Here is a 14,237-nt window from a genome sequence, read left to right on the forward strand (position 1 = left end):
CGCTCAGCAAGTGAAATCCCATACTTTCCTATGGGCATGGCTCCCACCTGGGCGTATTTCAGCCTGTGGAAACGCTCTGAAAAACGCCCTACGCCCCAAACAAGTACAGGAGCTTCTTTGGGGCATATTTCAGCGCGTTTCCATTGTTATTCCCGAGTGTGGCTCGGGGTTAACAAAGCAGTAACCCTGAGCCACACTCGAGAATACAGCTTAAGTCTTACCTTGTCCGCAATCCCCGCTGTGTCCTCCGGCCGCTGCCGTCTTCCGGGTTCCGTCCGCAGAACCGGCGGGAAGTTTGAAAGTTAAAAAAGAAAACCCGAAAAAAAGAGAGAAAATAAAGGGAAAACAAAATCATACCACCAGGGCGGTATAAAAACACGCGTTTCACTTAACAAAAAACGTGCTAAAAAACGAGCTGAAAAACGCGCCTATAGTACGCCCAGGTGTGAACCCAGCCTTAATATTATTTCCTCTTTTTGAGATTTTGTCAGGCTGTGTTGTTGGAAGTTTTGAATGGACAGGGTGTTGATGAGCTGTTGTAAAGCACACAATTTGCCCAGGGCCATGTTGGTCTCTCTCTATCTGATGCTCCAGACAGAAGTGTATGAACTACAGATATAGGTAGGGAGGGGAGAATGTCCCTCTTCTGACCATTCAGCTGGATGGTTGCTTTGAATATAGCTAATAGCAGGGGATCAAATTACTCGAGAGCAAGTAAATTACTAGAAAAGACAAAAGAGTAAAGATTTCTTCCTGCTGGCTGCAATCGGTAAACGCGAAGTATTAATATACCAGCTCTCGTAAAATCCTTTTAAAGCAGATTGCTAACTAACAGTTTTTTTAAAATCTGTTGCAAACCCGGGAAACCCAAATTGAGTATATAATGAAAAGAACATAAGTCGAGGTTCCCTTCAGTGATAATTCGATGTCAAAACAATCAATAGATCCAGTGATATAGACAGCTAAGCAAATGCTTGCCTGTAATAGATGAGCTTAGTTTCTCCTCATTCCAGTGCCAGAGCCTATTGGTCATTGAGGAAGCCCTTATAAAACAAGACCAGTCTGGAGGAGTGGGGCGTGTAATATTATTTTTTACCATGCATACATTTCTGAGTTTTGTGACCGGTTTAATTTGAGGATAGAAAACACTATAACTTTACCAGCAGCTGTTTATCTGTATTAGTGAAAAAAAAGAAAGCCTTTTGTATAATGTCATCCTTGCTACAGATGTAGTTTGTGCATTCTGTCTTCTAGGTGTTTCTTGATGAGCTTCATGAGACTGGTCAGCTGCACTCCATGTCAACGTGGATGGAACTCTACCCTTTTGTCAGCACTGACTCACGTTTTGCTAACATGCTAGGACAGACAGGTGAATCTGCTGTACACGTTTATACATACCTTATCAGCATTTTTAGTTGGCAATAGTAAACAGTCGGTATAGGCTTGCTGCCTATACCGACTGACAGGGATGTGTGAATGAGCAGAATTATACATTTGATAGATAAAAGCCATTCATTTTAACTCCAGTGCTCTGTTATTGCATTTTTATGTTATTGTATTTTTATTATTTTGTCATTATCATTCTGACCTCTCCATTCTCTCAATATGTCCAGGCTCTACCCCTCTCGATCTGTTCAAGTTTTATGTGGAAGATCTGAAGGCTCGATTCCATGATGAAAAAAAGATCATTAAAGATATTTTGAAGGTAAGCTAAAGTTTTGTTCTAACTTCTCTCCTTATATTTCCAAAGTGTGTCAGCATTGTTTCATGAAATGTAAACATGATTTCAGTTGTGTTTACCAACCCTCTTATATTGATATTCATGGAGAAGGCTAATTGATTTTCCAGTATGGTACTGTACTGCCCCTTCATTTGAACTCAGTACAATACACCCTCACAGTAAATGGTAGCCTTAAAGTATGTATAAGGCCAAAACGAAACTATCAGCTTGCCTTACTCTTTTTGCCATTGTCCTAGAAGGATGGACATCCGTTTCCATTAGTTAAAGACTAATATATATTTTTACTAGCCCTTTTTTAGTGTTTTATTATTTTTATAAAATAAATCAAGACTGCTCTCACTTGTGCAGCTTTGCTTCTTCGATTGTAGCTATTTGGCTAGGTAGTACTCCATCTAGACCTTGCTGGACTGAATGTTAATGGGATAGCCTAAATGTTTCCTTCAACAACGGGGTTCTGCTCAGGGAGCTTTCCAGACTCTGTCCTGGTAAACGCAAGTGTTGTGCATGCGCAAAGGTGATGTGGAACTTCAGTATGTTCCTGCTGCCCACCTACTGTAACTTTGGTCACCCCTGGCCAACTGACCCTCTCCTGCTACTAGCTGTCTTGCAGGCCTTACCTCTTACCCTGAGTTCATACGTTGTCTTACTGTCATGTTGTCACACCTTGTCTGATTCTAGACATGAACCCCTAGACAGGATCAAGGTTTCTTTGCCCCAGTTACTGTGAGAAAGTGATTTCACAGGTTTTCGTTCCCAAACCCAAAGGGGGCACCTGCCCCATCATGGATCTCAAATCTCTGAATGTGTTCATTCGGGTCCAGAAATTTAGCATGGAATCCACCAAATCTCTCTTTACCTCCCTTCACCAGGGAGACTTTCTGGCTGCTGTGGACTTCAAGCATGCTTACCTGCCTGTCCCCATCTTTCCAGGGCATCAAAGATTCCTATGCTTTGCCATGAGGTTCTACACTACCAGTTGTCTCTCGCTTGTGGCTCTGGAGTCAGGGAAAGTCTTCCTTCTCATCTTTTGTAGGATCCTCACTACAAATGCCAACCCATTGGACTTGGGAGGAGACGTGAGCTCCCTGTTGGTGCAGATGACTTGGTCATCTCAGAAGTCTTGTCTCCTGATCAACATCCTGGAGCATTGGTGATTTGGCTGTCTCTGCAGCATTGAACCATCCTGCCGGAGGGTCATCTGATCTAGATTCAGTTGAACAACTCCTCAGTGGGGGTGTGCATCAACTATCAGGGAGAAACCAGAAGTCTCTTAGTGTCAGGAGAGGTACATCAGATCCTGTCGTGGGTAGAACGTTACTCCAGCTTTGTCAGCCTTGTGGATTCCAGGTGTAGATAATTGGCAGACATATTTCTTCATCTGGCAGCAGCTGAACCTAGGTTCCACAACAATCTACACAGGTTTGTCTCCAGGTACAGGGATCCTTTAGTGGAAGCAGTGGATGCTCTGATGGATCATCATACCCTGTTCTACAGTTCCTCCCCTGTAAGTTCTTTCCTGTCTGCTTTGCAGGAGAGAGATGGAGGGCATTCCCATTGAGGATATTTCCCCTTACATTTCTGTACTGTAAACACAACAGAAAGAGAGGGAGATCGCTCTTAGACATTTGTCATTGAAACAAGGATAGACAACTAGGGTGATAGACCCTAACAAGCATAAAGACAGCAGTAAAAAAAATTAAACTGACCGGGGTTCTAACCCGACACCACTCTATCCAGAACTACAAGAAATACAGTAGGTTTTGGCTTTGGATACACTTCCTATTTATTCCCTAAAATGGAATGCCCAGTGTCATGTATTTTCTTAGCATAGCAGCTTGTACATATTTTAGAATCATTTCAGGGGACACTGTACTGCTGAGGCAGTCTGTTTAAATTAACACTTCAATATGTTAACCACAAACATATTGAAGTCAGTCTGACTAAATCATCGGTTTTAATACTGGACAGGAGACTGGACAGGAGAGCAATTTTTGTATGTCAGTTTTTGATCAAATAAAGTAAAATTTATTTTTATAAAATTAATACTGTGGTTTGTCCCCACCATTGGTTAACCCCTGAATTGCCTTCATCTGTAAGACAGTTCGCACACAGTTTTTCTTTTATGCTACAAGTTTTTTGGTTACAGGTGGGGTAGACGAACCCGTCAAAAACAAAATAATAAGGGTAAACTCAAAGAGCTTGCTATCTCCAGGAGTGAAACAAACCCAGTATCATATGTAATGCTAAGGCACAATGAACATTTCTAGATGTTCACACATCAGGAAATCTTCACTTCTTGAGTTTAGTTCCACTTTAAAGTGCAAACTGTGATCCTTATCCCAGCTTCACTAACTGGTAATTCAGTGACCTGGAACAAGCACAAACTTATCAGGTGCAGACCACTGCTTGTTCAGGAACAGTAACTCACTGAAGCTAACTGCACACATTACAATCCCATTGTACAATCCCTGTATAAACTCCTAAAAGTTTGCAATCAACTATGCAGTGTAGGGGGCCTACCAAAGAACCCATTCATGTTGGTTTTCACACTGCAGAGTTATTGGTAAATGTAAAATCTGATTGTATGTTCAGGCTGTAACATGTGTGGCCAGCTTAGCCAAGGTGCTGTTCCTGAACAAGCAGGGTCCAGAAATTATTCAAGCATGGGAAAGAATGACAGTCCCAGAGAATGAGCTTTTAAAAACAAATCATCAATGGCAGCTCCATTGATTCTTTATTGAGAGGTTCTTTTTTTTTTGTATAAATAGGGGGGTTGCTCTTTCAAGATAACCGGTCGCTTTAAAACTCACATTTTCCTAAACCTTTTTGTCAGGTTTGGATAAAGGCAGTTTATAGGTTACAAACATTATTATTATTATTATTATTATTATTGTTATTATTATTATAGTACAGGATTTATATAGTGCCAACAGTTTGCGCAGCGCTTTACAATATAAGGAAGATATTAAAATCAGAATACAATTCAAGACAAGATAGGGCCCTGCCCCTAACATCAGATCTTTATGACACCACAGTCACCCAGGATAGGATTAGATGTGCTAAATTTCCCTCAGATTCTCCATTACCAGTGCAGTTTAAATTAAAGTGGAACCAGAGTGTATTAGCAAGTATTTTTCTCTCTTTATGATGTGATTTTATAAAATATTAAAGAAAACTTGTAGTGAGAAGGTATGAAGGTTATCATTACTGAAAAGATTAAAAAAAACACTCATCACGTTTGTGATTTATCAGTCCATCCAAGTTAATTCCTAATAGAATGATCCAAAAGAGTTATCATCAGCTAACAAAAGATCTTGGAGCTTTTCTTAGAAACAGCATATAATCTTCAAAACCAGAGTAGAAAAAAAAGCATTCTAATAAAAAATTGCTTTTTTTACAAGCAAATAGCAGTGGCATTCCCTGAATTCTTCCTTAAGGGTAGGTTTTTATTGAGCAACCTAGTAAAGTTTCAGATTTTGCCGTTTCCCATAGGTGTTTAATGCACATAGGTAAATCTTGTGTATAGAGAGAATTGTCTGCTTGACTCACTATGAGCTGTAACAGCCATCTCTCCCAGTGCATCTGATTCAAAAGTAACCCACACAATAGACATGTATTTAGCAGCTGAAAATTATCTGATTTTATCTTCATGAATAAAATAAAGCAAGTCATCTTAAAGAAACGCTACATTTTGGACCTTAACTGGTCTTTATTGATCTGCTAAATGGGAATGTTTTTAAAGCTCACACAGAATTCTGTCTGTCCTTTTCTTTTAGGACCGTAACTTCAGTGTAGAAGTGAACACTACATTTGAAGACTTTGCTCACATTATCAGTTTTGACAAGCGAGCGGCCACACTTGATGCAGGAAACATTAAGCTAACATTTAATAGCGTAAGTGATTCCGTGCATCTGCCAAGTGTGGAAAGTATTAGAAGAGTCAGAAATTACAGCGTGCGGGCAGGACTCATAACCCTGTTTAATTTGGCCTAGTTGCTGGAGAAAGCCGAAGCTCGGGAGCGTGAGCGAGGAAAGGAGGAAGCTCGCAAGTTTCGAAGGAAGGAAGCTGCATTTAAAAGCATGCTGAAGCAGGCGGCTCCTCCTCTTGAAGTAGACAGCAGCTGGGATGATGTAAGAGAACAGTCTGTGTTAATGTCTCAGACAAGAATTTTGACAGTTTGTGAAGCTACACCTCTAACTCTCATGTCATTAACTGTTTGTAGATTATTTTACAGTGTAAGATTATTTGGTTAAGGAATATTTAGCTATTTCCATGGCTGCATTCCTGAGATAAAAGCATTGCATTCCGTCTCTGTCAATATATTGATTTCTTTTCACTCACTGGCAAACACAGAGTTCCCCTCATTGTTATTTTGTACATTCCTAAAATATAGAGTGCCTATACCATGTGATACATTTTTTTTGTGTGGATTGACTTTAAATAACTTTAGCATTTAGCAAGTGCTGTTTATCTCCAAAATATGCTTAACTGAAAATTTTATGCAAACGCAATCTTTGTTTATTAATTAATTGGCTTTTATTGCATCGTTATTTGCAGAATAAGGGTCAGATGACACGCATGTGATAAATGTTAGTGAATTGTCCCCTGTGCCTCCATTGGGAAGGTCCTCTCATATAATTTTTACTGTTTACCATTGTCATCATGACCTAAAATCAGGTGAAATCCAGATACAGGTCAAATCTTCCAGTTGGGTCACCTGTTTGAATGAGGCAGGATCTGAAGAAAATCCTCGATGGGAATGGAGTCAGCAATAAAAACCACCCCACTCTTTCAAAAACTAATAAGAAAGTTTTTTGTTGGAGCTTTACTTTAATGGCATAGATGATCTCATGAATCTCTGTGGTCAACTGAAGATTGGGTGTTTAGATGAGTTACATTATGTATCTTGGTTGCGTTTTTAGCTCTGTTTGCCAATTGAGGGAGGATTTTTGGCTGCTTGTTTGTGATTGTTTCTGTGCCAAGCTTAGAGTATGATATAAAAGTTTCTACTACTGGCAAATAATGGCTTGCAAAAGTATTCACCCCCTGGGCATTTTTACTATTTTATTGCATTTCCACATGGAATTTTTGGGGGTTTGTATCATTTGATTTAGACAACATGCCTACCACTTTGAAGATAAAAAGTATTTTTATTGTGATACAAACCAGAAATAAGACAGAGAAACAGAAAACTTGAGTGTGTATAACTATTCACATCCCCCCCCAACTCAAGGTCATTACTTTATAGAGCCACCTTTTGCAACAGTTACAGCTGCAAGTCTCTTGGGGTATGTCTAAATACAGTAAGCACATCTAGCCACTGGGATTTTTGCCCATTCTTCAAGGCAAAACTTCTCCAGCTCCTTTAAGTTGGATGGTTATCGCTGGTGTACAGCAATCTTTAAGTCGTGTCACAGATTCTCAATTAGATGGAGGTCTCGGCTTTGACTAGGCAACTCCAAGACATTTAAATGTTTGCCTTTAAACCACTGAAGTGTTGCTTTAGCAGTATGCTTAGGGTCATTGTCCTGCTGGAAGGTGAACCTCCATCCCAGCCGAAAATCTCTGGCAGGCTGAAACAGGTTTCCCTCAAGAATTTCCCTGTATTTAGCGCCATCCATCATTCCTTCATTTCTGACCAGTTTCCCAGTCCCTGCCAATGAAAAACATCCCTTGCCTGGTCCATGAGTTTTGGTGGGCAGGTCCTCTCTTGGCAGGTTTGTTGTGGTTCCATATTCATTCCATTTTTTACTAATGGATTAATTGGCGCTCTGTGGAATTTTTAAAGTTTCAGATATTTTTTATGACCCAACCATAGATTTGTACTTTTACACAATTTTATCCCTGACCTGTTATCCTTGGTCTTCATGGTTCCGCTTGCTTGGTGGTATCTCTTGCTCAGTAGTGTTGCAGAGTTTGTGGCCTTTCAGAACAGGTGTATATATATTGAGATCATGTGACACTTAGATTGCACACAGGTGATCTTTATTTTCGGGCTGCAACAAACAATTATTTTCATTATCGATTAGTTGGCCGATTATTTTTTAGATTAATCAGTTAATCAGATTAAAAAATGCCATCTTTTATTTTTTTTTGCACTTGCACCACACTGGAATGCATGGCATTGTAGTACCGCACGTTCCAGTGTAGATGAGCACACTGTGGCTAGGAGGCATGTTTGGGATGCCATTGAAATTAATGGCACCACAACGCACATTCCGGAGCAGAAACAGCGCAATCATCATTTTTCTACGTAGGTGCACCTGACTTGTGTTTTCGATAGTATACTCACATTCGCAGGGTTGGGTAACTTTACATTTTTTGGGGGGTATTTTTAATTTTATTTAACTGTATTTTTTACATTTGTTTTTACCTCATTGCTATCACATGGGGGGGCTCACAAGCCCCCTATGTGATAGCACATTGGAGGCGACAGATTCTCTTTAAGGTGACATTTGGGGGTCTTTTGGACCCCTAGTATCACCTTTCCACTTCACTGGGGAATAGCAGCTGCCTGCTGAGGCACCTGAATTTCAACACAGCAGGCAGTGGCTGGGAGCAATATCCAGCCTGCTACTGGCTATTTTAAATTGTACTAGCCAAAAGGAGGCTGGCTATTGCACACTCCTTCAGGTCCCTCCTCTGCTGATTGACATCAGGCAGTGGGCGAGTGCAAAAGCCAGCCTGCTACTGGCTATTGCAATTCAAAATAGCCAATAGCAGGCTGGATATTGCTTCCAGCCGCTGAAGGAAATTTTAATGCCAGCTTTCTAACACTGGCAGAAGAGGGGGCACGGGGGAAGCAGCAGAGGTACAGGGGCAGCAGCGCAGGAACGGGGGCAGCAGCGAAGACACGGGGGGAGCAGCGGAGGCACAGGGTAAGCAACGGAGGTAAAGCGGCAGCAGCGGAGGAACAGGAAGGGGAGGCACCAGCAGAAGAACGGGGGCACCAGCGGGGTAATGCAGAGGCACAGCATTCTCTCCTCCCCGCTTGTGCCGACTGCAGCAGTCTGTGTCCCCGCTGCCTCTGCCGATACAGGTGGGGAGATCAGCGTGGATTGGAAGGGAAACAGATCGATGCAGTCAGCACCACCGGGGAGGAAAACAGGAGCAGAGTAGCAGCGGCTGCGGATTCAACTAATCAAACAATCAGCTAATCGATAATGAGAATCCTTAACGATTCTCATTATGGATTATAAGCGATTTATTCGATTATTTGTTGCAGCTCTAGTTTATTTAACTAATTATGTGACTTATGTAGCGTCTGCATAACAAAGGGTGTAAATACATATGCACGCACCACTTTTCCATTTTTTATTTTTATTAAAACAAGTTATTTTCTTGATTACATTTCACCATTTTGGATTATTTTATGTATGTCCATTCCCCGTAATCCAAATAAAAATCCATGGTAATTCCAGGTGGTAATGCAACAGGAAATAGGAAAAATGCCAAGGGGTGAATACTTTTGCAAGCCACTGTACATGTTACAAGTGAGCAACATGCTCTGTTCTGCTGTCTATACAGGTCCGAGAGCGCTTTGCTGGAGACAGTTCTTTCAATCAAATCACAGTGGAATCAGAAAGAATCCGCCTATTTAAGGAGTTTCTTTTATCTATTGAGGTTTGAGTGTTCCTTCAAATATGTCTACATATTTTGTTCCTGTTCAAAATACATTTAGTGCCTGACTATTTATTTTTTTAATGAAAAGAGCACTATAAGAAGTGCACTAACTCTTTGCATCTGGTCACAAATCATCTTTCATTAATCTGACTATAATTAACGAAAAATGTTTACCTTTGTACTGTTAATAAAGATGACTGTAATATTTATTAATGTTCCCTGTAAGATGGCTAATCTTTACTTTTCGAGTCCTGCTCCACTTTAAATGAAGGCAGTTTTTTAAATGTATAGATACATCAGTGTGTGAAACCATCTAACATTGTTCATCAGCTGGCACTGCGTGCTAGATGATAAAAAAAATTACCCAGCATTTAAGATATTATGTCACCCTGATATTTTTTATACACATACATGTTCAATTTGTTACACTGTGGTGACGCTTTAGCAATAGGTTTTACTGTGTGGTTAGTAAGTAATATGGCATGCCCTGTGACTGAGAGTGTTATATAAATATGTAGCTATCAGTCCAACATGGCCAAGCATTGTGCAGAATTCTGTTGGCAAAGCTTTTTTGATAGGGCTCTCAAACTTGCAATGTGCGTCACACTAAAACTAAATTGCAGGTGTATTTTGCAAGTGTACATTCAGCTTAAATGCACATCAAATATATTTGTGTGAACTAATGATCTAAATGTGCCAGACAGCACAGCCAGGTCAGTGATCTGCATTATGGCTATGCAATACAGCTGTAACAAGGACACTCGACTGTAGTCAGGAAATTCAGGTAAAACACAGCTTTATTAAGGGCAAACATAAAAAAAGTCTGTTTCCATCAACAGGGTAGAACTCCCTGTTACACAAGATGAGCCAACCTTCTCATAATCAGCTTTTCTTATAATAATCTACTTTTCTTCAGGATACACTGTACAGTCCTTAGTAGCGTTCCTCAGCTTTCTCAGCACACCTCCGTGTGATACTCACACTGCTCTCCCAGCAGTGTGTCCAACAGGTCCTAGGATCACCGACCTTCCCGACCTCTCCCAGCCTCCCCTGGCTGTTCCAGGTGCATCCAGCACGCACCCAAGTCTGCTGGTGGGCATGTGCCTCCTGCACACACACAACTGCATCACAACTCTTCCTGAGCTCTGGGCTGGCTTCTTAATGAGGCTGCTCTCAGCCACCTGATCAGCCCAGGCTGGTCATTGGCAACACCTGGCCCCAGGACTGGAGATCTCATCCCACCCAGAGCTCTAAAGGTGGCCATACACCTTACAACCATCGCACAACTTTCGTTGTGCGTTGGTTGTAAGCTCATTCAAATCTCGTACGATCTGCCCATATTGGACAGGCAGATCGTACTTGCGATCATCGCAAGCCCGCCTAGGGGAGGGCTTCCGATGATTCCAATGCCAAGCAGCCAGTGTGCGCTTGTGCTCGGAAGACAAAAGATGTGCGACCGTACAGTAGAAACAGTCGCACGCCTTCCATACACCTGCCGATTACCGTACGATCGCGGTATCCCCGGCGATTATCGTATGATAATCGGCAGGTGTATGGGCATCTTAAGAAATCTCCAGAGCTCCAGATCCCAGCTACAATTAGGAAAACCTGGAAGAACCTGAAAAGCCAGGCTCTTCCTTATAACATGGTTCACATTCTGGGCCCTCTCAGCCCCTTTGGCTGAGAGTCCTGGGTGCCAAAGTCGCCATACTGCACCGTGGCATTGCCATGCACTGCCACACAGCCTAAGCACTGAGCCAAGCCTGTCCTGCCGACTGGACAGTGTAGGAGCATCTCCAAGCTATTAAAGTTATCACTTTGTACTCTCCTGTCAAGCAAGCTATCTATCATATAATTGTGCTGAGCGGACTTGCATACAGAATTTTCTAATAATTATTTGATTGTACACAACCTTCCATGAATATCTACTGTGTCCCCTGGTGAAAACATTGTGCAATCATAAATTACACATACAACAATACCAAATAGTCTTCTTTGTACTGGAAAGGCACTGAGTTATTAAATATAATTATCTTGAAATAAAAGCAGAAAGCACCCTAAAAGATTGTTCTTTTAGTAAGAAGTAAAACAAATATTGATGAATACATCAGTTTTATGGCAACAGTGCTGTAAAAGGATAAACAAACAATCAAGCCAGTTTCTTCAGAGCTTTGCTTTATGTCCATGGTAGCATTAGACTGATTGGCTTGTAGCACTTGTCCTTCATCTGCCAGATTAAGGGCCACTGTATAGGAAGACAAGTACCTGTAAAGGGTTTAGATTCTTATATTTTCAGTATAGTGTATAGTATGTATACCATGTGTATTTTCTAGCAAAGCCTTGTCACGTGACATATTTCTGTCTTTTGTAGAATGAATGTCAACATCATCACTTCAAAGGAAAGAAGCACTCAAAAAAGTCCAAGAAACACCACCGTAAGCGCTCTCACTCCCAATCACCTAGCCCTGCAGAAAGGATGAAGAAGACTTTGGACCCATTCAATGCATGGGACAATGCTGGGACTGTGGAGAAGGTGAGAACCTACTATGGAGCTATGCCTTTACATGACTTAAAGGTAATCTGTCTTAAAGATAAATAACGAAAGCCTCTTACAGCCTGCATATCAATTCTAGGCAATATTATTACTTTCAGTGAAGATAAGCAGGTTCATTGATACTACCTGGTATGCAGCATGTGTCTGAGAATGGATACCTCCTCAGAGGTGTCAAAGACAGAGATAGTTGGTCATAAAATAGAACTTCTGACACCTACATGACAGCCTACAATGGGTATGGCTCCGCCCCCAGCCTAATCACAGAACCAGTTATACTATAAATTAAAGCCCGCCTCCAAAGGCCACCATTCTCGTAACACATCCAAAACTACCTTAAGGGGCTTGAAGGTTGGAAGTAAAGTCTGCCTTGTCTGGATTACTCATCTTCAGTCAATGAGTGTTTGTTGAATAATAGAGCACCTGCTAAACATCACATATCTTCTACAGTGTGGAATATTTTCATAGGCTTTGCAAGCTTAATAGGTTTTGTCTCTCTTCACCTTGCCTTGTCAGATATATTGGACTTTCTTCAGGCAAGCAATGTGTACTTGGGTGTCAGTACCCTCTATATTCATTCTCTGAGACACAATGGGTAGCTCATTAATTAATAAAGCAGCTCTTAAGGACTTGTGCAAGGATTCACTCTTCAGAAGAGTCTCTTCTTTTCCCTTAGAATTTACATATTGTGCCATATATATGTTCTTCCTTCCTCAACTTCATCTAGCTCACACTTACTCATTTACAGTAACATGTACAATAGCTTTTCTTACAGCAATCTCCTCGGGGAGGAGGGTGTTGGATAGTCAAGATTAGGCTGCAAACCACCTTATTGCGACCATTTCACAGACAAGGTAGTCCTAAATCTTTCTCCCAGCATCTTCCAGAGGTTGAACAATACTTCCATCTAAATAGGACATTAATGTTGCCAGTATTCCAGAATCAAGTTTTTGTTTCAGCTCATGCCCAAAATGTGGCTGCTATGCTGATTGAGAGCATGGAGGTTACCTTTTTCTTTAAGTCGATCTGTTTATTCTGGAAGGCAGTAACCTGGTATATATTCCTGTCCCATTACAGGGTCTATCCAGGAGTCTTGTCCATAGAGAAGTTTGGTTCTGAATGTGTTTACCAGTGGTACAAATAAATATCTCAGAATTACCCTCCCTGGTTGTGTGGTCGCTATATCCCATTGTATGCTGCCATGTAGGTGTCAGAAAACGGGGGAAAAATTGTATACTTACCTATCGGTAATTTTCCTTTCCTTTTCCTTTCCTCACTTGCACATCATATTTTACCAATTCATAGCAGCTTTAGGATTAGTATTTTAACTTTTTAGCCTTATCTTTCCAAGAGCGCAGATTATTTTATCTAAATATAATGTACTATTGCTGGGATCTGATGTATTCCTCTATAGCTGTTGTTATTGGAGAGGACGGGTATGATGCAGGAATAGAGAAGACGGGTTTGATGCAGGAATAGAGAGGACGGGTATGATGCAGGAATAGAGAGGACGGGTATGATGCAGGAATGGTGGAATGGGATGCAGTGGACGGGTATGATGGTGGATTGGGGTGCACGGTGTCGGGTCCCAGGCTCCGGGGTGCTCGGGGCACTTACTGTCACTTACTGAACGGTTCAGCCTGGATGCCAGCTCGTCCCCAGCCATAGTTTCCGTCCCCCGGCGGACACCTGTCGCGCTCACATCCCCGGCACCCATGATGTGATCGCACCGGCCCGGCTAGATGTGAGGAGCGCCGGGATTGGAGGAGAGCCGGGGGCTGGACCGCGATGGGCGCAGTGTGTGCGTTCGGTGGGCGTGTGCTGCGTGCGGGGCTTGAGTGTGGAGCCGCGAACAGTCAATGTAATAGCCGACTATTCGACGATCGAAAGCGTTGACAACGTTTTTGATCGTCGATTTTATTCGACTAAATCGAATCGTTGTTGCAGCTCTACCTGTATATCACTTTCCTTCTTAAATCTTGTTGCGAGATTGGTTGCCTAACCAGACAACCTCATTCCTTTTCTGGAATTTTCCTTCCCTGAAACCCAAAGGTTGGAAGTGTAAGGCTTGATGTACAGCAGAGTCCAAGTCAAATAAATAAACTGGTCTTCTCTTGTGGTTGAGGTTCTCTCAAGGGGCCTATTCTACCAGTAATTGGTCCCATTTTTGTTGACCATATTACGTTGTTGGTCCATTTCTACCTGATCAGCTAACTGTTTTGTTCCACCTATTGGGGTGTCTTTTTGATCCACATCCTCTTGAGGGCTGAGTGTTTCTTTAGGTGGAGTCATTCCCCTTGCTGGTGATCTCTTATATACTGG

General features: G+C 41.7%; 1 protein-coding gene across 1 annotated transcript in view; it reads left to right on the forward strand.

Annotated features, from left to right (window-relative positions):
- PRPF40B (pre-mRNA processing factor 40 homolog B) overlaps nucleotides 1–14,237 on the forward strand; it is a 75,596-nt gene that overhangs the window by 47,758 nt on the left and 13,601 nt on the right. Inside the window, exons 16-21 of the mRNA XM_018567628.1 lie at nucleotides 1,255–1,369; nucleotides 1,614–1,705; nucleotides 5,518–5,634; nucleotides 5,734–5,871; nucleotides 9,269–9,364; nucleotides 11,736–11,939. Of these exons, the coding sequence (XP_018423130.1) occupies nucleotides 1,255–1,369; nucleotides 1,614–1,705; nucleotides 5,518–5,634; nucleotides 5,734–5,871; nucleotides 9,269–9,364; nucleotides 11,736–11,939 (762 nt within the window). The remainder of the gene's footprint in view (nucleotides 1–1,254; nucleotides 1,370–1,613; nucleotides 1,706–5,517; nucleotides 5,635–5,733; nucleotides 5,872–9,268; nucleotides 9,365–11,735; nucleotides 11,940–14,237) is intronic.

This window comes from Nanorana parkeri, unplaced genomic scaffold (genome assembly GCF_000935625.1).
Source record: "Nanorana parkeri isolate BGI_ZX_2015 unplaced genomic scaffold, ASM93562v1 scaffold1076, whole genome shotgun sequence".
Taxonomy (NCBI): domain Eukaryota; kingdom Metazoa; phylum Chordata; class Amphibia; order Anura; family Dicroglossidae; genus Nanorana; species Nanorana parkeri.